Source organism: Benincasa hispida, chromosome 12 (assembly GCF_027475165.1).
Source record: "Benincasa hispida cultivar pf3 chromosome 12, pf3_genome.v1.1, whole genome shotgun sequence".
Taxonomy (NCBI): Eukaryota; Viridiplantae; Streptophyta; class Magnoliopsida; order Cucurbitales; family Cucurbitaceae; genus Benincasa; species Benincasa hispida.
The window spans coordinates 43,229,473-43,254,843 of NC_143489.1; the positions used below are offsets into that span (position 1 = coordinate 43,229,473).

The window sequence follows — 25,371 nt, forward strand, 5'->3', positions numbered from 1 at the left end:
ATATCTACAAAGCGGGTCGTATCCGTAGTGTCACCAAGATAAGGTATCCCTCCTATATCCTTGTACTAGAGACCATTTAGGTTATTACTTAAGGAATGATCCACTTGTATATCTCACATACATGCTTAAGTTACTTAAAATAATCACAAATATTAGTTTATTAGATATGAGTAAATGCAAATAAAATAACACTTATTTTATTAATAACAATGTGTGCAAAAAGCTTACAAACTGCAAAACCACGGGGAGAATTAGGACACCAATTCCAACAACAACATATTATATACGTTATTAAATTCCTGTTGAAGTGTTCTAACAACATATTATATATGTTATTAAGCTCCCACTGAAATATTCGAACATTTGTTCTGGTATATATTTTACTAAGGTTTGTTCCGGCTAATTAAACAACCTAAGTCCAGGTATTTATTCAAGTATAACATTTATATTTGAATTTGACCTATGATGTCTAGGTGATAAACCAGTTTTAAAGCCTTACACCGCTTACATGCGTTTATAAAACTAGTTAACAACGCTCAATTATTCGGCCATAATCCCCAAGTAGGAGGTGTTTCGTAGACCGTCAACTTAAATACCCCCAACCTTAGACAGAATTATATATCGGTTGAGTTTGTAACCTAAGTTTTATAAGATAACGACCTATTTTAACTATTAAAACAAGTGATTAACCTACATGAGCATGCAACTTATCTTTGTTATGGATTTTAAATGTGTAATCCAATTTTATAACAACTTATAAAACTTTAGACATGCTTTGCATCCATAATATATATTAGATATCTCATGATTTAATATATCACATGTATTAAAAGAATTGAAACCTTAAACATGCATACTATATATTATAACACCATATAACATACTTCCAATGCATATAACATACTTCCTATGGTGGGATTTTAAATCTACATGGCATACCATATGCACATACAAGATTTATTTAATTATAACATACATCACATGCACAAATAATTAAACACAAACTTCTATGGTTTACTTTTGGCAATTTCAAGCAAACTAAGGCTTAAATTATTATATAATTCAGCAAAAGAAGCTCCAAAATGCTTCTGGACAACACGAACCAACCCGAACTTGATCTGAACCGCTCGAACCGAAACTTGAAAGCTTCAAAAGTGGTTGAACCAAACCCCAACTGGTCGAACTCGATCTCCCAGACCTGAACCGATTGGACAGGTTCAATTGGACCGCCGGTTCAGATTCGCGTGCATGTTCTGGGCTGGGATGAGCAGTGTTACAATGCTCTTACCCCAGCATTGCCATGCCAAGTATTCAGATGAGTTGTGCATTGCAACGATCTAAGGGCAGCAACGCTGCTGAATTCTGCTGCTGACCTTCTTCACTTCTTTTTTCATTTACAACCTAATTTCAACCCTAATGACTCCAATCGAATTACAGATACTTAAACACACATTAAGGCCCATCAACCAAAAACCAATTACAAGAATTAAAACATAATTTAAGAGAATTTAATGTCAAAATGCAGAAAAACCATATCAGTTCACCATTTTCATATAACTTATGAAAAACACGAATTAAGTGCTTAAATCATGCTCTGATACCAATTGTTAGTTTCTATAAACATGTAGCGGATGAAAACAAAATCATTAAACACTCTAATTCATTAATTTTAGTTTTGAAACCAGCATGCTCATCAAATGAAAAGAGGGTTTCATATATACCTTTGAAGATCTTATTCTTCAACGAAATTTAGTTGTATTTCTCCCTTCTTCTGATCGTGAACCACCACTAGAGCTTTTCTGTCATCCTCTAGGAGCCTTAGATTGAATTTTGGGACTCAAAACAAGCTAGAATTTAAGGAATGAGAGGAGAAAAGTCACTGGTTCAACCCTCTTGAAGAACCCTTCTTCAACCTTGAAACTTCACCCAAAATCAAGAATTTTGCATGAGATTTTCCACTCAAATCTGAGTGTTTTAATGCAGATGTTTCATGCAATTAACTTGTCTCAACACAAGCAAGCACATTCTTCAAATTTGGTGGTAGAATTATGAGTAAAAAGGTGACTAAGGTGCTTGGATGAAAGTGGGAAAATCCCACATTTGGGATTTTTTTCCATTTTCAATTTCTTATTTCTTTTTTTTTTTATTTTGGAACTAATTTTCAAAATAAAAAATAATTTTCAATTTTAATTCTTTAATTAAAACTGAAAAATTATTAATTTTATCAAAATTAATTCAATAATTAAATTTTCTAATAAAATTAATGATTAATAATTAATTAAACAATTTAATCAATTTTATTAATTTAATATTAAATAAATTTGTCATCAATTCCATCGCCATGAATCTCCATTCATGAAATTAATATCTAAGTTATATTTAAATATTAATCAATTCTCCAATTTCATTTAATTCCATAATTAAACGTGTAATTATATCATATATAATTACCGATTCTTTTAATTCAAATTTGAACGATTCAAATTAACTTATCATATTATTCTATATTTAATTCATTTGTGAACTAGTAGGGGGACCTACTGGACCTACAGATTATGGGCTCCGAAGATCCGAGATTAATTGGTTAAACTCTTTATACCAAATTAACCCCCATTTATTAATTACCGGGTTACTCCACTAAAGCCCAGTAGTTGCACTCCCTTCACTGTAGATATATTGTGTCCATTTGATATAACCATGATTAGTAATTTAACCCTTCACTGGTTGTTCGTAATAATGGCTAGGTCAATGGCTATTTTACCCTTGAGATTACCTCTCGTTCCTTAAGTTCCACTAATCCTCTAATGAACAATTTGTTTGTGATCCAATCAATAAACTAAATCTCTCTCGAGCAAATGAGTGGGTGGGGACCCTTGTTCAAGACCCAGCACTTAAAGGAATAACCTCTCTACTATCTCTGAATGCGGGTAGGAGTGAATTCCATCTTGTATGTCCCCAGCTCAGGATTGAGGTCAAATTATCTAGGTCATCGTTATGAAATAGTCAGTCTTAAACAGTAAATATCGTTACAAAGTAAGAGTGACTTATTTCTTAGTTCGATCTTATGTAAACTCATTGCATAGGTCGACCCCACCCCTCATGTCACCACATGAACGAATCAGGATCACTTCGTTTGTAGCACTTTACAACTCATTCTAACAACTACAGAGCGGGCTGCATCCAATAGTGTTACCAGAATAAGGCACCCAACCTTATTCGTATACTATAGATCATTTTGACGATTTACTCAAACCTGATCCACTTTTATCTCTCCACATAAAGTTCAAGTACTCATGTAATAGTCATGGATCTTTTAGTTTATTGGATTTATTTCTAAAATGAAATAAGCAATTCATCTATTTGATAACAACTTTATTGAATCAAAACTTCAATAACAACTTTATCGATTTACATAATAAGTTTATTGTTTACAAACCACGAGTTTTAAGACATAAAACTCAACAGAAATTACCTCATCCCATAGACAAATCAAAGAAGAGAGCTCCGATTCATCCTTTACAAGCTAAAAGAAAATTAAATGATGCTAAAATGATAAAAGAAGAAGAAAAAAACTAGACTTCACTTCGACCTCCATCAAAATCTGCATAATTTTCCCCAAGAATCAAAGAAGATATTTATAGGCAGTATGAAGAGCAGCATAAGAAAGAAGAGTAAAATCACACCCTTAAAAAAGAGGAGTAATCCCCTTCAAAAGTAATATACAACTTACTTTTACTCTACAACATGTTTGCCTTTTATTTACTTTACAATTGAAGGAACTCTAAATCTAGAGGACCAGTGAGCGGAAGTGGATCGTTCCAAACTCCATTGTGAAAGAACACAAACATCTATAGTCATTCCAAACAGAATGCATTAAAGACTAAATTACATCATGCTTCTTAAATTAAATACAAAGAATCGAGTGACAATACCTTTGAAGAGCTCTTTCTTCACGTATTTCCCTCGATCAGTCACTAACGCATCCAAACAGCACAAACGCAACGATCAACTGGAAGATCCTCGATCACCAGCTAGTTAAACTCGATTCTCGATCCTCGAATAGAATAAGACATCACCATAAGATTATCTTGGAATTCTCAGTGTGAGAATCCAGAAGTTGTGGACTCTATATGATTTTGGATAGAGGGAAGGGGGAAGTAAACGATCAAGTATGCGATGAATAATCGTATAGAAGAAGAAGTCTATCGTATAAACTTGATACTCGATCGCATAAAGGAAGAAGTCTATCATATAGACTTGATACTCGATCGTGTAGAAATGAGTATTATCGTATAGTAACTCGACACTTGATCGTTTAGGCTCTATAAAACTATCATGTAGTAAAACTCCTTTTAATCGATAGAATTCTATGAGATGATTCGACTTAATGATTTGAAAAATAATTTTTTCTTTTATCTCACAATTACCTTAAATCGTATATAGCCACCCACCAAGGTCGATTATTTAGAAAAATAAATATTAATTATCATATAATTAAAATTATAAATAAATACAATAACTAACTTATCATATTATATTTATAACCTATAGTTTTAATATTGCATCATATGCAACATATAAACCATAGTTCTTTTCCTATTTTATGGCATTTAATATAAATTATATTTATATTAATTCCTCCAATCAAATAATGTATCAAATACATCATATCAATTATATCATATATAATTGAATTAATTTAATTATATTATATATAATTAAATTCCCTTTTGTTAATTTGAACACTTCAAACTAACCCAAAATCTGATTCTCAACTTGAATCCATTGAGCTACCAAGGAGACCTTATGGACCTGTAACTTGAAGCTCCAACGGCACGTGAATAACTGACTAAACTCTTTAATCACGATATCCACCATCCGTTAACTATCGGGCACTCCACTAAAGACCGACAGCTACACTCTTCGCACTATAGATATATTTCTGTGTCCATTGGATATAACCAATCAATAGTGTGATGACCCTTCACAAATTGCTTGTAAGTACAGCTGGGCTACTTTACTGTTTTTCCCTTATAGTTACATCTAACTCTTTAAGTACCACTGATTTCTCTAAGGAACAATAAGTCATAGTCTCACTATGACTGAGTCCTCTCTTCCCAAGAGAGGGTGTGACCACTATGTTCAAGACCCGGAATCAGCCCTTAAGGGAGCAAATATCTACTTACCCCTACATCGAGGATTGAGTGAATTTCGTCTTGTGTAGCTGAGTTCCCTACTCCCAAATCAGATGAATCCCCAAAATGGTAGGCTTGTTGAGTTGGCAATCCGACCACTCTCACCCATACAAATCAAAGGACCGCCTTCATGAGCAAGAGATTCCAACTCACTCAGGATTCAGGTCATATCATCTATGGTCATCCTAGTGAAATGTAAGTCTCCATTATCAAAGGTGTTATATAAAGAGACTAATAATTTCTTGGTTCGGTCTTATACAAACTCTTTGTATAGGATACCCCCGCTCGCATGTCTCCACATGAATGATTAGGATCAGATCATTTGTAGCACTTTACAACACTTATAACAGATACAAAGTGGGTCGTACCCGTAGTGTCACCAAGATAAGGTACCCAACCCTATCCATCTACTATAGATCATTTAGGTTATTATTTAAACAAGATCCACTTGTATGTCTCTTCACATTTGTTTAAATTTATATAAAATAACCTCAGATCTTAGTTCATTGGATTGAGTAAATGCTTATAAAATACCACTTATTTTATTAATAACAATATGTTTATATAGAGTTTACAAACTACGAGATTAAAAGGAGATTCAGGACACTATTCCCAATAACAATAGGTTTTACTTTACAAAACAAGAGTTTGACAAAAACCTAAGCATGCATTACTAAGTCGATCTTCAATTACCTAACAACTATCATCTGGGCCTTTCAGGGTGATTACAAGCATCTAGGCCAAATAACCCAATTCTAAACATCCAAGATCCTATATAAAATGGCTATGTGCTCAACAACATGCTAGGGAATCAAGATTTAAAAAAAAAAAATTGGTTCAAAATCATGCATACATTTTTGTGAATCCTAAAGAATGTGAATAAAGAGTAATCTAAAGCCTATTCCAAAAAGTCATCATCATCACAATACATGCACACAAAAATCATATCATCAGATAAGCCATAAAGTCGGGGATCAAGTGCTCAAGGTCTTGCTAGACATGCATATATAACCACCACCCTCAACGTAAAACGTTACATTGTCCCTAATGTATCTCTAGTTAGATCACAACAAAAATAAAGACAAGGGAACAAAAAACCTCCCTTGTAGGCATTCTTCTTCTTCTAGGAGTTCCTACAAAAAGAAAACAAGAAGCTAAATTAGAAAGCAAATAAATAAAAACATTAAATTTTTCACTTGGTTATCTTGAGGAAGGACAAATTTTAACGCCAGTTGCTAGCTCACCACAAAATAACAAGGACCAATAAGTTTTGAATGAAATTATATTGTTCAAATTATTTAAGGAAATTTACATTATTTGTATATGATACAATTAATATAATGTATATTGATACATTATTTTTTAATGAGATTCAAGATTAAAGGAGAAAAAGATATTTAAATATTGAATTCAATATGAATTAGATTCATATTCAAACTATAGATTTTGAGAGAGATGTGCATTTGAATATGATTCAAATGTAATTTTAATTAAATATGAGATATTTAATAAAAAAAATTAATCAATTAATATAATAATTAATTATTTTATTTGATTAAATTAATTTCATTTTAATCTCTAGTAGGAAATGGGTGGTTATTGAGAAATAACTCCCATTTTCACGATGGGCGACGATAAAAAGAATATGATTATCTTAATTGAAGAGTTTCTACAGAATGGTTCTACAATGCTCTCTCTCTTTATTGATCTTTCTCGATTTTGTTCATAGAGAAAGGAGTTCTCTATGAATTTTCTCCAAGCCCAAATTCCTCATTCTCTTTCAAAAGGAGGTTCCCACAAAAATTGCAAATTCATTTATAAAGTGTCTGATCCTTATTACAAATAGATGAATAGAAAATTTTATATAACCTTGTAGAGATTCTAATCTATTTAATGTACATTCCAAAAGTTAGAATAAAACATTAAGGTTTTGCCAACAAAAACGTAACTCTTCCAAAGAGAGAATTTTGGCATAATATCAATCTCATGGTTTGAGGTTCGATTCCCCCACCCCATACTTTAATTACAATACCTCTTCCAAAGAGAGAATTTTATATTTATATATATATATATTTTAAAGAAAGGTATTTTCATAAGGATGGAGTAAACAAATTTTGAATTTACATCAAATCGGGCAGCCACGTCAAAAACTTAGATCAAAGTTCTTGTCAGCAAGATATACTTACAAATATGATACTTTTGTTTATTTATATACTTATTAAGATTTTTTATATTTCTATGTTTACCCTTATATGATTTCACTTCCTCCCTCTTTTAACTATACAAGAGAAATGTCCCAGAATCAAGTGCATACCGTTTTATTAAATGGGCGATGAATGAAACTTGTTCTCGTGTCTAGTAGGATAATTTTCTACTTTAGATTTGTTAGTTTTTTTAGGCGAATTTTTCTTATACTCATTTTAACTAGTTCATTTGTATTGTTTGTTTTAAAATAAATAATAATTGTATACCATGAGTTGGTCAAATTTGTAATATTAATAAACTTAATGAAATAATTAAAAGATTAGTGTAATTGACAAGGTTGTTTTTAATCTTTTTAACCTATAATGTTTAAAGAAATTTGAACCTAATTTAATTAAGATATTTATCATGATCCACGAATCATATTAATACAATACATGATTAATAGAAGAAACAATATTAAAGTTCATCATTTTTATTACAAACGAATAAAAGCATATTAATTTAATTGATCACCAGGACCATAAATGTAATAATTTTAACCCCCTTCTACAACATTTATTACAACAAACAAAAGATAAAATTATTCCCATATGGTATATTATCATTGAAGAGCTAGTTAAAAAGATCAAAACACCAGCAACGAACTCTCCAAATCATACTCCAAATCCTTCAATATGGGCTTAACTGTGAGCTCAATCATGGGCGGCGGCCCACACACCAAAGCCAAAGTCTCCGGCGACCCCATCGGAATATGCTCTCTCAGAACACACTCCCTAATATACCCCACACTGTACGGCCACCCTTCTTTAACGCCCTCCTTAACAACGTACCAAATCTTCAATCTCTGGTTCTCCTTCGCCCACGTGTCCAACTCTTCCCTCAGCAAAATATCCTCCTCCGTCCGATTCGCATACACCACAAACATCTCCGTCTCATCCTCCGGATCTTTCAAAATCGCTTGCACCACTTGATAGATGGGCGTTATTCCAGTCCCACCTGCCACCATGGCAAGCTTCTTCGCGAATTTGGGCTTTCCGTGGACCGTGAAGTTGCCGCGGCCCATGTACTCGATGTGGCCCAATGGGCCTTTTATGTCCACGATTGAGCTCAACGGGAGTGAGTCTAGATATTGAGACATGAGGCCACCGTTGGGGAAATCAGGATGAATGTTTTTGAAGTAGATTTTTACGACCAAGTCAAAGTAGCCCATTTGGTCAATGGCGCTCGATGGCGTGTAGGCTCTCATACAGAGCTTCCCGTCGATATTGGCGCATAAAAATATGTGTTTTCCAACGGGTAGTCCTAAAGTTTGATCTTCTGAAGAAAGACTAAATCTGAAAATTCTCGTGTTGTGAGAAATTGAAATCTTCGATATCAATTTCACGGGGATTTTCTCACGTGGGACTAGTGCCACATGTTTTGTAATCGGTTTTGGTGATGACGTGTCGTCCTTGTTGTCGTTTAGGATCAATAAGTCGCCGATTTTATAGTCTTGGAGCATTTTTATGGCTTTGTCGGAGTGGATGGCGTCGAACTCTTCGGTGCAGTCAGTGCCGGCGTTGATGAGGATGCTGTCGGCGCCGCCTGGGTGGGCTTTGAGGAAAGGAGTGCAGTCGTAAACGTGGTTGTGGACGACGATCCAGGCGGATTCCAGTGAGTTGTGGGTTTTGACTTCCGACATGGAGAAGGTGGTAGTGGTGGTGGTGGTGGTCTTGTTGTTTGAGGGTTGGGAAGAGTAGTTGGTCGGAATTGGTTTATCCTTTTCCTTCCAGCCGCCGGATTGGTTGCCGGCGAGCGTTGGGTGGCGGAACACGATTCCAATCTCTCCTTTTTGGGGTTTGCATATGTTTATCTTGATTCGGTACCATGAGTTGTTCATCATGCCCTGCATCCAAATATTTTTAAACTTTTCAATACTTGATTTTAGCCCTGTAATTTTATTATTTATCAATCTTTTACAATATATTCATATAATATATTTCTTCCATAAAAGTTATTATTATTATTTAATCATGATTTTGATGAAAATTTATGTAGGACTAAGACATGGATTGGAGGGGGAGAAATAGGAAAGTCAAGCTAAAAGCTGGGAGGAAATATTTCTATTTAAAAAATCAAATAAAAAATAGGTAGTTGAAGATATTATAATAATGGAAGAAAGAGACCTGATATGTCAGGTTACCTATGATTTAATTAAATTTTTATTATTTTAGTTCCATATGTGCATGAGCCATAGATTTTTTAAGATTCTTCTAACGATAGCAAGTTCATTAAATAGTTTTTTTTTTGGCACATCAATTATTATTATAATGTAGAAATATGAATTATGAAAATTTTGAAAGAAAGAAAAGATGTCAAGCTATTTACAGATATAGTAAAAATATACTAATAGACATCGATAGACTTTTATCAGTTTTCATTACTAATAAATTCATATCCGTTTATATCAAAGAAGATTAAAATCTTATTATTTTATGTAAATAATTTCACTTATTTTTCTATTATTGAAAATTCTCCTACAAATTACTTATATCTCATTTGCTAATCATTTCGTTTTTTTGTTTTGATTTTTGAAAATTGAGCAAATTTTTTCTTCATCTTTCTTAAGCACAATGATTGTATTCTTAGCAAAATTTTAAAATATATATATAAAAACATGTTTTAAAATTATTTTTTTTTTTTAGTTTTCAAAATTAGGCTAAGTTGTTTAAATTATTGATAAAAAAGTAAATAATAAAAGAAGAATCTAAAAGTGAAAGTAGTGTTTATAAGTTTAAATATTTTAAAAAAAAAAATCGAAATCAAACGAGGCCTTAATTACCATGAGATTCCAATTGAGGTTCTCTGGTTGTGTGTTGTTGGTCTCATCCCATGCTCGGACAGCAATCTCCTTGGAGCCAAACAGGTCCACAATTTCTACCTCTATTGACCAAAAAATCCAGCACCAATATTTCCCATACTTGTTTGGTTTTTCATAGTACTCCAAATTACATATTTTCCACGTCTCCCCACCGTCCAACGTCACCTGCACACGTGTCACCTTCTTCCCACCACCTGTACGAAATAAAATTAATCTCACGTGGAAAATAATACAAAAATAAGTGGAAATTACTGATTAACGCTCACCGGAATATGCGTACCCCCTCAACGTGTAGGTGGACTGCGTCGTCTGTGAATTGATCGGCAGCGTCTCGTCGTGTGACGGCGTAGTTATCACGGAGTTTATGTTCATCTCGTAGATTACATACTCCGGTTTGTACCACCAACCTAAATAACATCACCCAATTATATCATTTTAATTAATTGTTTTAATGAATTATCCGTTTTAACTAACATTAAATTATAAGTTTAGCCTTGTGTTTGAATCTCCATACATCTATTATACGATATATATATATATATATATATAGTTCTTAAACCTTCATATGGGTATATATAACACGTTTTGAAACTTTAAAGAATATCTAATAAAATTTAAATTATATTTTATAGATTTTTAAACTTTAAGATGATGGAATAGTTTGTAACTTTCCGTTTTTGTAACCAATATATTTATGACATATTGAACTTTTTTTTTAAAGAGAATGAATCTATCATACAAAAATTGAATTCCATGTATCTAATAGATTAGGGGACTTTCAATTTTACATCTAATAAATTGATAAATTTTAAAAATGTCAATAAATTAGTGACTTATTAAACACAAAATTGAAGGTTGAAGAACTTTATTAAACATAAAATTGAAAGCTTAAGCTTCACTCCAAATCAATTTCGTTTATAGTTTTCTATTTCTGAAATTTATGTTCATTTTCTTTCAATATTTACATTATGATTTTTTTTAATATCAATTAAAAGAAGGATTTCAATTCGTGATGAAATTCTAAACACAAAACAAGTTTTAGAAAATATTGGTAAAAAGTGAAAATTAAAATTACAAACTTACAGTGAAAAGTATTATTGTTTATAAACTTAACTTTTAATTAAGAAAAAAATGATTTTATTAAATATTTAGACGCAAAAATTGGAAGTTTAAAAATTAAATTTTAATTACTATAAATAAATGTATTACCTTCAGCATGTGCCAGCTCGGAATCGGCCACGTGGGATGGTAGCACACGGTTGTCCATAAAATGATAATAATTGTCAGATTCTCTATTGGTGACGATGATTCTTTTCAGCCACTTGACCATGCGCCCGCCGGTGAACCCCGGAACGATCATCCTAACCGGAAAGCCGTGGTCCGGCGGGAGAGGGTCGCCGTTTTGCTTGTAAGCTATTATGATGTCTCTTGATGGGTCCATTGCCATTTCTCTTCTTATACTGGTGCCGTAGCTGCAGCCGCCGCCGCCAGGGAGATCGTCGGCGCCTTCCATCCATATGTATAAAGCTCCTCTTTGACGGCTGAAGATGCCACATCGTTTCAGTACTTCGCGCAATGGCACTCCCCGCCACAGTGAGGTGGAGGTCACGGCGGCTCCCCAGTGGAATCCGATGGTTTGTTTGACCATGTTTTGCTCCTTCCGTCGGTTGCCGGAGCACATGATGGTCACCGGAAACTCCAGAGATCTGTGTTAAGAATATGAATAAAGGGTTACAAATAGATATATATACCACATATTTAAGTAGCTGAATATGTTTGTAATTTCATTTTATCTCAATTTCATACATATATATAACTAATTAATAGTGGGGTTTTGTTCTATTTTTTAACCTCGTATTTTTAAAAAAATAATAGTAAAATAAGCTTATAAAGATCTTGTTCTAGTCATGAATTGCTTTATTTTGTGTCATAACTCTAGCTTTTATTTTCTTATTATTATTTAAAAAACGTTTTTAAAATGTAAACCTAATTTTAATAACTAAAAAAGAAATAATAATAATTTTCCTAAGGTTTTTTTTTTCCTTTTTGTTTTTTTAAGAAGGAAATAAATTGCTGACACAGTAGTTCGTTGAAGCTCCTATAAACTTTTTGATATGATACATTTTTAAATGGCTCATATATCTTAAAACAATTCATTTAATAAAGAAATTGAAAAGAAACCAAGTGATTTGTAAATCTAAAAATTAGAAATAAAGTTGGTTCGACAACTATTTATTTTTTATTTTTATTTTTGAAAATTAAGTTCATTTTTTCTCAATTTGTTACTATGATTGTTTTTAACTTTTTGAAGTAAAAGAGTTCAAATTATTAGTTAAACTCCAAAAAAAAAAAACAAATTTTTAAAAAATATTTTTCAACAATTGACTTTATTTTTTAAAACATCGTAGAAAGAAGACAAAAAATTTAGAGAGAAAAAAAAAAAGAATGTTTCTTATCCTATCTTCAACATTATTTTTAAAAGTATTAAATTTTTAGTCCACTTCAAAGAAACAAAAAATAAAAATTTTAAAACCTATCATTTTTAGTTTATAAAAATTTGTTTAGTTTGCAAAACTAGAATAAAAAAAGTATTTATAAACTTAATTTTTAAGAATAAAAAACAAAAAAATTATTTTGAAACAAGTTTGGAGGGTTTCGAGTATAATGGCTATTTAAGGACCTGAAGTCATTGAGAAGCTGGTCAAGAGTGAAGGAGGTGGGGTTTTCAACAAGTCCAGTGACGTCAATCGTCCAGCTGGACCAATCAGTCTTCGGAACCGGACCGTGGTTGCGAACATAATGAAGGGGGGCCGGAGTAATAAAGCCGTGGCGCATGAGACGCTCCAACGGTGGCTCAGAGTTGAAAGGGTGTTTTCCGGTAAGACGAACCATACAAGGATTTCTCATGATCCCACTATCCGCCGTCCCCTCATCCCTCGGATCAAGAATCGACGCCTCGATCTCCTCTTTGCCCTTCCGGATTAAATCCTGGAAGTAATGAATGTTCTCATCGTCACGATCAAAGGACGAATCGTCATCGTCAACAATGAGCGGTTTTTCGGCATGGCGCTTTAATTTGAAGCTACTGGACCGGAATGAGTTGCAACGTTGAACCGGAAAGTTGCCGTTGGAGACCGGTTCCAAGTCCAGGCTTTTGGGATTAACAGTAGCCGCCATGATTTTTGGGGAGAATAGGGATTTGGAGTGGCTGATGTTTTGGTTGTTTGGAAAGTGAATATATGTTTAAAGATCTGGGTGGGGAATTTTGTACTTCATGAATGGGATTTATATAGAGATCAAGCTAATTAAATTAACATGTTGAGGGACCCACTTTGAATAGTCAACTTTAGTTAGGATTTGTTCTATGTTATTAAAAAAATTAATTTTAAATAAAAGTTGGTCAATCAATTGGGATCCCCCAATTGAGATGTTGTGTTGGGGAGGCAGGATGTTGGGAATTTCTACCCCAACGTATCTAGAAAACCAGCAAACTTTGATGTCTTAACAATTTGTTTTTCCAAAAAATACTCCCTCGGGTTTGGAGGTAGGGCGGCGGTGGTCACCGGAGATTAACGGTAATTGTCGGAGTTGGACGATAGTGGTGATCGTTGGTGATCTCTGATAGAGATAATCATAATGTAAAGCACCTTTAACAAGGTGTAAAGATAGCAATCGATTAGGCCAAAATAATTTATAGATATAACATAATACAATAGAATTTGCAAATATAACAAAATTCAAATTTAACTCTCGTAGTTTATCAACCGTAGACTCTATGATAAATTTTTCTATATTTACAATTCTTTAAAAATGTTGTTATATACTTATTTTTTAATACTAAAAGAATTGTCCAGGGTAATTATTCTTTAAAAAACAATATTTTTAAGCAGGGTTTGATTAAGGATTTTGAAAGTGGAGATTATGAGTTAGCTTAATTAGTCAAACCCATGTTTAATTGACAATTTTGTAAACTCAAACTTACTGCAATACATTTTATGCAACTCCTCAGATTTGCTAGTATTTTCTAAGTTTTCTACTTTAAATATTTTAATTTGTCTTTATTAACTATTTTATAAGGCATTAAATTTTCTTATAAAAGCATATTAATTAAATAAAAAAGTTAATGGGTGATTTTATAGTTAATAAGTAAATGAATTAAGTTAATTATAAAATTGAAGATAATAATAATAATTTATTTTGAAGAAACATATTATCATATTTTAAATGTCTATTAGCATGTAAATTACCCAAAAAAAAATGCACATTATCTAAAATAATATATTATAAACTTAAAACCTAACGCTATATAATGGCTAGATTAATACATATATTTATCTAAATCCAAAGTTTCCGTAAAACTCATTTTCTTCCAAAATATAAAATAATATTAGTATAATTAATTAAAGACAATAGTATTTATAATGCCTAAAATTCATTAACCATATGAAAAAAATACTAGGTTGCACCTATCTATGGTGTATCCTTGGTGTACCAAACAGAAGAAGTGCTTCTTCAATGGTAGTGACTTTCATGTCAAATCTCTTTGGTAGAGACCTAAGCACTTTCAGATAAGTCTTTTTTTTTTTTTTTTTTTAATTTTTTCTCGATGAACGAACAATTCGTTTGCAATGTCTTAACAGACCAGCATTGAATTTGTTGAATTAAAGGAATTTTGGAGAATTTTTAGATTTTTTGTATTTTGGAGGTGAAGAACTTTTCTTCATTAAAATGTTCACCTGCATCAACTTTTTTCCTTCAACGAAATTCTTTGATTTTGTAGATAATTCACATGCAATCAAATTGCATGGTGTGTTCGACACCAAAACCAACCCATTTAGTGGAGAACTAGGTATTCAAGTAAATGGATTTTGTGGGATTTTCCCACTAATCCAATTTCCTTATTAATTTGATTTTTACAATATTCATTTTAAATGAATTTTGATTTCAAAAAACCAAAATTCGTAGGGGCTACTTTCCTTTTCCTACAGATAATATTCTTTCCGTCTTTGAATATCCTTTCAAGAATGTGTCATAGACATATAGTGGTTTTCCTCTTTTTAGGGTTAGCCCCATTGAATGAAAGTCTTATGTTAAGGTTTTTTAAGAAACATTCACGTAGAACTTTTATATGTACTATTATTGAACTTTGTGGTCCTTACTCTTGAGGGTGTTGTATCTAATCATTTAGACTAGATTGAGTGTTTACAATTTTTTAACAAATTTACTGTACAAAAACTCTTTAATATTTAACAAATTAGACTTCCAACACAGACTTTATAAACTTTGACTCTAACACAATCCCAACGCAGATTTAACAAACTAGACTAACAAACTTTTCTTCTTCAATAACCTCAGTGAGATTGAGTTGTTGACTTGTCATTTTTAGATGATGTGGCATGAGTTGAAAAATTATAAGATTAAAACTATAATGATAAATGTTAATAATAAATCTATTGGACGGTAGAAAAACCAAATCTCTGGTTTTAATCGTTTGATGGATTGAAGATATATTATCTTTAACTTAATTATGATATGATTGACTAAGTATAAGCAAATGTTTAAAAATATTACAACTCTAAATATAAACTTAACAATGAAGGTTGAAAGTAGACGGTTTCGAAGGATAGTGATCAATCATAAATTAAACCATGAACGTTCAAATATGAAGTTTCGAGGGACAATCATATCAATTAGTAGGTATACATAATTGCCAATATATTGAGAATAATATTCAAGGATAATCATATTGGCCCAATCAATATATTGGGAATTTGAAAGTGTATAAGGTGAAGAATAAAGGAAGTTAGTGTGTAAAGAGGGAGAAGAGAATAAAAAATAAATTAAAAAAAATGCATTTTTCACCATTTTTAATTCAACTAATACATGTATAAGGGTCATTTTTAAATGGTTAAAATCATTTTTATTATATTAAAAATTGTCTTAAAATATTTAAATGTGGGTCAATTATATATACCAATCATGAACTCTCTACTATTCAATATCTAGCCGTTTATCCACATTTGTCACCTACAGACTTAAAAACCGAATTATTTCTTTAAACCTACATTGCATGTTCTCTCCTATATTAGAGTACTACATATTTGATACTAAAACATGGCAATATAATGTATATATATCGATCATACATTTAAATTAAAAAGCTTAGAAGGAAGTCACATCGAATAATTACTCTCCTAAATTTCTAATTGAACTTGAACCTCCCCACTTTTTATTTTGAGATGAAGGTAACAAATTTTTTATGACGGATAAGAATTTGTATATATTTTCACAAATTTATCTTATTTTTCTCGACTCTAAGTTATTCAATTTATGATTTTGATTTAAAATTCAGACAAATGCCTTCTTCTTTCTATTTTTTAATGAAAATTCGGACAAACTTTGAATAATAAGAACATTTGTCAAATTGAACTTTATTATTTGTGGGTCAAAATCTATTATTTGTTTAAAATCTGTCTTTCTATTGATTCAAAGTCCATTAATTCATCGAAATACTTGCAAAATCAAATTTATACATCGATCTTTTTTATTAAAGAAACAAAAATTAAAAATTAAAAATTGAATTGACAGCCTCAGAAAAGGGGAAAAAGAAAAAAGAGACCAAAAAAATATAAACTCCAATTGAAAGAGTCCTAATATAAAAGTAATCAAATTTCAGTCAATTTATTCTATTTTAAATTACATCCCCACTTTTTTGGGGTTTGAAACCATTCTTTTACTGTGGACGAGTATACACCTAAAAGTTCGGAGCCTTCATATTTTCATTAATATTTATATATTATTAATTTAACATTCATATAAAATAAAAAAAATAAAAAAATAAAAAACAAATGGGGTTTAATATGAATATAATATAAATAATATTATTGACATTTCATCGATATTTTTATTGAAAAAACTCTCACTTTTTCCGTAAGAATAACCAAAAAAAATATATTAGAGAAATTAAAAAAAAAACCAATAAAACTGGGAACACAAAAATTAAGATGGAAAAACGGATTAGAAAAACTCCACTATATGAAAGATTATTACAATCACACAAAATAATTTTTTTTTCTCAAATTACATGAGCACCCTCTCAAATCTTTTGTAATACTCAGACCCTTTGGTCTCACTCGAATACAAAAGAAAATTTAACTAGAGTTAGCACACTGAAGACACTCGAGCACAAAATGTTTCTAAAGAAAACTTGAAACCAAAGGCATAAGCTCCTTTTATAGTACTTGGAACACAATATCTCTTTGAATTTTTTCGATGTGAGACAACTGTACTTCTAATATTTTGTCAAAATTCAACCATTATTATAAAATTGAGATTTTAATTTTGACCTTTCTATTAGCATCAACACTGAAACCTTTATTCTGTGCCCTATGCCAAATTAATGAAATTATATTTTTATCTTAGAATATGATGATAGGAAGTTTGAGGCTGTTTAATTCAAATTGAATTAATCATATAATTGTTGAAACTAATTAATCCAATGGAGAAGAGTGATTAAAAAGGCTAAGATGTGTTTTTATTTAAAAAAAAAAAAAAAAAACTAATTTGATTTGATTCAATCAAAACTTAGTAGCCAATCAAACAATAAAAAGTTGAATTAAATTGAACTAAAGCAACTAAAATATGCCGTTTTGATTTGCATTAATTCATTTAATTTTGACTATATTTCCCTCCTAGATATTTTCTAAACCTTCGTCCAAACTTATGGTTTTAATATTACAATCTTAATTTTCAAACATATAATATATAAGTCTGTTTATGTAAGCATCATAGATTCAGTCCTGTGAAGCATTAAAATCGAAATTGCAATTACCTGGTACATTCATAATGTTGAACATATAAATCTAGTAACATAATTTGATCTTATATTAAATACCTTGTAATACTTGGTCCCACGGTTCCTTTTTATTTCTTTATTTGTTTTAAACCAAAAAAAGATCATATATTAAGATAAAAGCCGGTCAACATCTAGTACGAGACAAATTTTTGGAGGTCACGCTTACAACTATAAACCAATCATATGGGCACCTAAAATTGGGTTTTGTTCAAATTTACTAATAAATTTTTAAAACTAAAATCAAGTAATAGTGGAATATAAAACAATTCATGCCTATAAGTTTAGTTTTTTGGTCTAAAAGTTATGATTAGTAAAATTTAGGTTAAATTATAAACTTACTCGTGCAATTCACTTAAAAAATATCTAATACGCCATTAGACTTCAATCAATTATTTATCTAAATAGGTCTCCTTAAAATGGTGTAGATTTTTTATTAACTTCCAAAATTTATTTCTAATAAACTCAATATATTCCTAAATTTGAAATTAACTGATCTATTAAAAAAAATTTACAAGTTGAAAAATCTATAAAAACACAAAATTAAACTAAAACTATCAGATTTAAAATTAGAAGTTTTAAAAAAAGAATTCACATTTTTTTAATTGATCAGAAATTGAATAGAAACACATGAAATGTATAATTTAACATTTAGGAGATAAACAAAATGAGGTCACGTGATCTGAAGGAGGTGGTAATTGCGAAAAAATATTTGTACAATACATGTTGACAATTTCCAAGTCAACAGAAAAGATCGGTTCTTTCTAATGTTTTTTTTTTTTTTTTGAAACAATTCTTTTTACTGGTTAATTTATTTAAGTCCCCATAAAATGTACCGTTGTTTTTCCAAATATTAGGGTGCAAATCGTCCCTACATCATTATGGTTTTGCTTACCCAAAATATTACCTATGTTTTTGGAGATTTTGTTTTGGACATGTTTTATAAGAAATCTTAAAACTTAAACTTAAAAATAAGAGATTTAGGTTCCGTGTTCAAAGTTTTAAAATTCAGAAATTTTTTGGAGAATAATTTGCTTTGTATTTCACTAAATAATCCGAGAGATGGACGATTGCCTTTATACACAATTTTCCCTAATTTAGGGTGAAACAAGTAATGAATAATGAGAAAAAGAGTAAAATAATTAATATACAGGTGGCCAAATATTAGAGGAGAGATGAGGAATCGATAAAACAAATTTACAACTAAAAACCTTCTAGAATGATTCCTCATGTGTGGCTTTAAGTGGCTCTTATGATCGATGTGACTTGTTTGATTGGCTTCTTTGAACCTTTGACTTCCTCCAGCATGGCATTCTCCCTAATATCCCCTTCAAACTTCCCTAATATCCCCCTCAAACTAGGGAGAAGTTCAATGAATCCAAGTTTGGCGCGTAAACAAAAGTATTGAGAATGTGTTAGTGGTTTTGCAAGACAGTCTGCTAGCTGATCTGTCGTAGGAACATATCTAGTATCTATAGATCCTTTCAAACCTTATCCCTCACGAAGTGCACATCAATTTCAATGTGCTTGGTTCTCACATGAAACATTGGGTTTACTGCCAAGGCACCTGTACTGATATTGTCAGACCATAATATTGGAGTACTATTGTAACCAGATAATTTCAGATGAAGCATGCGCAAAAGCTCTATATTCTGACTCTATGCTTGTTTTGGCCACTGCATTTTGTTTCTTAGACGACCATGATACAAGGTTGATGCCAAAAAAAATGCAAAAGGCTGTTATCGATTTCCTGTCATCTATATTTGATGTCCAATCGACATCAGAATATGCTGAGACTTGCTAGTTTGCGCTTAATTGAAATAGGATGCCAAAGTGTTTTGTTCAACTGATGTATCATAGGACATGTTTAGTTGTTTGCCAATGCATGGTATTTCCATTTTAGGAAATTGACTGAGATGGTTCACTACATAGGCGATATCCGGTTGCGTGTTTCTAAGATACTGAACTGCACCTATTATGCTTCTGTAAATGAAATGATCTTTAAATGGGGTGCCATCTGTGGCAAATAAATGATTTTCTAAATAGATGGTGATGCTACTGGTTTAATATCAGATATATCCAACTTATGTAATAGATCATTAATATACTTTGCTTGATTTATGAGGAAGCCAAAATCTAAGTAATGAACTTATATGCCTAGAAAGTAACTTAACTTCCCTAGGTCTTTTAGAGCAAATATTTTGTCTAAACTTATAATCAGTCGATTAATTAGCCATGGATCATTCCAAGTGATTATCACATCGTCTACATAAACCAATAAGAAAAGCACAGACATCTCTCTTTGATGAATAAACAGGGACGTATCTGACTTTGAATTTATGAATCTTCATGTTGTTTGCGCATTCCTCATTGTATTATTCCATGCACATGGAGCTTGTTTGAGCCCATAAATGGCTCTGTTTAATTTGCAAACATATTCTGGATGATCGATGTAAACATATCCTGGTGGCTGAGAATGTAAACATCTTCTAAGAGGTCGCCACTAAGGAATGCATTATTGAAGTCGAGTTGCCTTTGTTGGGGTTGATTCCCTAAAGTCTCGTGTCTTGTAGTTTGTAAATAGTTTGTACGAACGCTTGTGTTGTATAATATATGATATTTTATTTCCTATCTTGATTTTGCTCAGTTATTTGTTTTATTTTCTTTACCACAAACCAAAAAACATAAAATCTCTGATTATCTGTATGTAACTTAAGCATGCATGTGGTGACATACAAATGGATCATGTCTTAAGTGATAACCAAAATAGTCAGTAGTATATGGATATAGGAGCCTTATCCTGGTAACGCTACGGATGCGACCCGCTTTGTGGAATGGTCACAAGTGTTGTGACTTATTACGGATGGTTTGATCCTAATAATTCATGTAGGGGACATGCGAGCGGGGGCGTCCTATACAAAGAATTTATATAAGACCTGACTACGAAGTGTTAACTTCTCGTTATATAACATCGTTCATGATAGAGACTTCACTTCACTAGGATGATCATAAGTAACATGACCTCAATCCTGAGCGAGTTGGGAACTTCTAGTATTGAAGGCAGTCCTTTGATTTTTATGGATGCGAGTGGCCAAGTCGCCGATTCAAACCTACCATTTTGGGGATTCGTCTGATTTAGGAGCCGGAACTCAGCTACACAAGATAGAATTCACTCCTTTCCCAAAATAGGAGCAAGTAGATAGATAGCTCCCTTAAGGGCTAATTCCAGAGTTTGAACAATATGGCGCCACACACCTTCTCTTGGCCCGAGAGTTGTTCACACATAGTTGGACTATGTTGTATTGTTCAATAGAGGAATCAGTGGTACTTAAGAAGTGAGATGTAACTACAGGGGAAAAATGGTAAATTGACCCAACTATACTTACGAGCATCAGTGAAGGGTCATCGTACTCATGATTGGTTATATCCGATGGAAACAGAAATATATCTGTGATAAGAATAGTTCAGATATTGGTCTTTAGTGGAATGCTTGACAGTTAACAGATGTTGGATCTCGTGGCTAAAGAGTTTAGTCAGCTATTCACGTACCGTTGGAGCTTCAAGCCACAGGTCTATAAGGTCCCCTAGGTAGCTTGGATAAAGTCGAGAATTAGTTTTTGGATCAATTTGAAATGTTCAAATTGGCAAGAGAGAGTTCAATTATATATGATATAATTGACTAAATGTATGAGATACATTATTTTGGAGAAAATTAGATATAAATATGATTTATATCAAGTGGAGGAGAAATTAATATAGTAGATATATGATATCAAACTATAGATTAAGAATATAATATGATTATATTCATTTATTTATTAATTGGTTAATTATGTGATAATTGGCTGAAATCTTCTCCTCAATCATGCGTTAGTGGGAAAAACTTATTCGGTTATTGTAACTGGAGAATAAAATGAAAATTGATTTTCATTTTGTAAGAAGTTCGAAAAAATCATAAAAGGTGTGAAAACATTTTGATCGCTTAGCTGAGAGCCTATACGATAGCGCCCTATCATCTAGACGATCGCACACCCCGCGTCTAAATGATCGTACGCAGACTCCAAACGATCGCCTACCGTGCCGAGTTTTTTAAACGATCGCTTACCAATTACTAGACGATCGCTTAGTAAAACCTACACAATCGTGTAGCTTTCTCTAAACGATAAGCACCGCTATACGATAACCTTCTCCCACATGCTTATCGTTCTACACGATCAGCCCATTCCACCTTCCTATACCAAATTCAACAAAAACCACTTTTTGGATTCTCACTCCGAGAATACCAAGGGCTCTAACTGGTGGTGTCCTCCCTACTCCTGCTTGTTCGTGCTTGTTCGTATTGCTGCTATTCGTGGACGATTGTATTGCCATAGCTGACTATTTTGCTCGGCGATAAAGAACGTAGAGGTTTCTTCCCATGGGTTGAGTTCGTTGTGAAGACAGTCTTCAACTGGCATGTGAACTTAATCTCTTATATTTTATTTGTGAAAGCATGCTGTTAATTAGTGTAAATTGCATAACTGTTGTTTAGAATGTGTGTGTGGTATTTCGGTCACAATGAAATCAAAAAGATCTAAACGCGCTCATGGATGCTCTTCGTTAAAAGTTCCTTCAGTAGGGTCCTATAGTTTGTAAACATTATTAAACAAACTCATTGTATATTTAATAAAATATATGATATTTTATTCATTATCTATAAAATATATGATATAACTACAAACCAATAAACTAACATCCAAGGTTATCTTTGTAACTTAAACATGTATGTAGAGACATAAGAGTGGATCATGTTTAAGTAATAACCTAAATGGTCTGTAGTAGATGGATAAGGCGTGATACCTTATCCTAGTGACACTATGAGTATAGCCCGCTTTGTAGGTGTTACAATTGTTGTAAAGTACTACAAATGATCTGACTTTCATTATTCATATATAGACATGTGAGCGGGGATATTCTATACAAAAGAGTTTATATAAGACCGGACCATAAAAAGTTTAGTCTCATTATATAACGTCATTCATAATAGAGATTTATATTTCACCAAGATGACCGTAGGTAACATGACTTAAATCCTAAGTGAGTTATGAACTCCTGCCTATGAGGGCGATTCTTTGATTTGTATGGGTGAGAGTGGTCAGATTGCGAACTCAACAAGCCTACCATTTTGGGGATTCATCTGATTAGGGAGCTGAGATTAGAGCTACACAAGATTGAATTCACTCCTTCCCCGAGGCAGGGGTAAGTAGATTTCCTTAAAGGTTGATTCCAGGTCTTAAACAATGTGGTGCCACACTTTCTCCTAGCCCGAGAGAAGTTTAGTCATAATTGGACTATAATTTATTGTTCATTAGAGGGATCAGTGGTACTTAAGGAGTTAGATGTAACTATATAGGCAAAACAGTAATTTGGCCTAGTTGTACTTACAAGCCATTTGTGAAGGGTTATCATACTGTTAATTGGTCATATCCAATGGACGCAGAAATATATCTATAGTGCAAAGAGTGCAGCTGTCGGTCTTGGGTGGAATGTTAGACAATTAACAGATGGTGAATATTTTAATTAAAGAGTTTAATTAATTATTCATGTACAATTGAAGCTTCAAACTACAAGTCTATGAGATTCCCATGGTAGCTCAATAGAATTAATTGAGAATCAGTTTTTGGATTAATTTGAATTGTTCAAATTAATAGAGGGATTTAATTATATATGATATAATTAAGTTGATTCAATTATATGTGATATAATTGTTATAATGTATTTGATACATTATAGCTCAATAGAGGAAATAAATATTTGAATGAGAGTCAAATATAGTTTCTATGAATTGGATTCATAGTTGTTAAATTTAATATAAATATGATTTATATTAAATGTCATATAAGAGAGAAAAGAAACTATGGCTTATATTGTATGTGATACAATATTAAAACTATAGGTTATATGTTATATTTGATATAACATTTCATTTAACATAATTAGTTATCATATATATATTTATATTAATTATTATTTTAATAATAAGGGAAGGAGTTACAACTCCCTTCCCCTTCTTTTCTCTCTACCCACGTAAGTGGGTAAGGTTTCTTCTTCTTGCTAGAGATGGTCAATTTTGATAGTGAAAAAAGAACAGAAGAGTTCTGTGTATTTTTTAGTTTTTTAGAACATTCTCATTCTTTCCTCCTTACCATTAATTTTCCCCTCAAATCTAAAATAGCTAGAGCCCACCACACCTAGTTCTCACTCTAAGAATACCGAGGAAACCTTCGTGGTCGTGTTCGAACTTGTTCGAGTTATTTCTTGAAGAAATTCTTTAAGTGGTTCGTGTTCTGTTCGAGGGAAATCTTGAAGAAAGGTCTTCAAAGATGAGGTTTCTAAAACCTTTTCATTAGCATGTTGTAATTTATAAATAAATGCATATCTTGTTTCTTGTTTACTGTAAAATTTATATTCAATGAAAATGGATTTTGGTCGATCTTTCTTCCGCTCAAGGTTCTCTTCTCTTAGAGTTCCTTCAGTTTGAGTATCCATCCTTTTGTCACAGCAATGCTCAGGACAACTCTAATTGTAGAGGCCTTCACGACTGGGCTGAACATTTCAAACAAATCAACTCCTAGGTGTTGGTGGAAGCCCTTTACCACCTGTCGGGCTTTGTACCTCTATATAGACCTATTTGCAATTCCTTTTTAACTTGTTGTCGACGATAATGTAGAAGGATGATGGTGGAACGAGACTCCATCTTTCGTTCGACACAAGTGCAGAGTATTCTTGATCCATGTCCTTTTTCCACTATTGAATTGTTGGATCGACACCATCACACAGTGGAAGAAATCAAGATCCATAAGCATTCTAATTCATTAATTTTTATTGAAAAGAAACATGATAAAAATAGAGTATAATGAGTTTCATGAATGTACATTGGCCGAAACAACGAAATCTCCATTTCCAGCTGCAAAATCCTCCGAATTCTTGTATAGACCACCACATCCCTACTATCCACTTGGTGATCTAGATTGAGTTGTGGGACTCAAAATAAGCTGGAATCAAAGGGAATATGGAGAAAGTTCACTGAACCAAACCATTGAAGAACACCTTCTTCATCCGAATTTTTCAGCAAAAATTCAGGTGGTTTCTCATTCCTTTCTTCATTCCAATCTCTTCGATATATTGTAGACTATCATGCAAAGAGATGTGTTGCATGGGATGCAGCTCATGCTTGGAGTAAAACAAAGGAGGAGGTGGGTTCCTTGTAAGTTAGTTGA

General features: G+C 32.2%; 1 protein-coding gene across 1 annotated transcript; it reads right to left on the reverse strand.

Annotated features, from left to right (window-relative positions):
* Window positions 1-7,833: 7,833 nt before the first annotated feature.
* On the reverse strand, window positions 7,834-13,437 carry LOC120068130 (nitrate reductase [NADH]-like). Its single transcript, XM_039019828.2, has 5 exons — window positions 12,941-13,437; window positions 11,470-11,966; window positions 10,527-10,667; window positions 10,222-10,454; window positions 7,834-9,285 (listed from the first exon to the last, which is right to left on the reverse strand). Exons 1-5 carry the CDS (start codon window positions 13,435-13,437, stop codon window positions 8,026-8,028), a joined length of 2,628 nt encoding a protein of 875 aa, XP_038875756.2. The 3' UTR covers window positions 7,834-8,025.
* Between the last annotated feature and the right edge of the window lie 11,934 nt (window positions 13,438-25,371).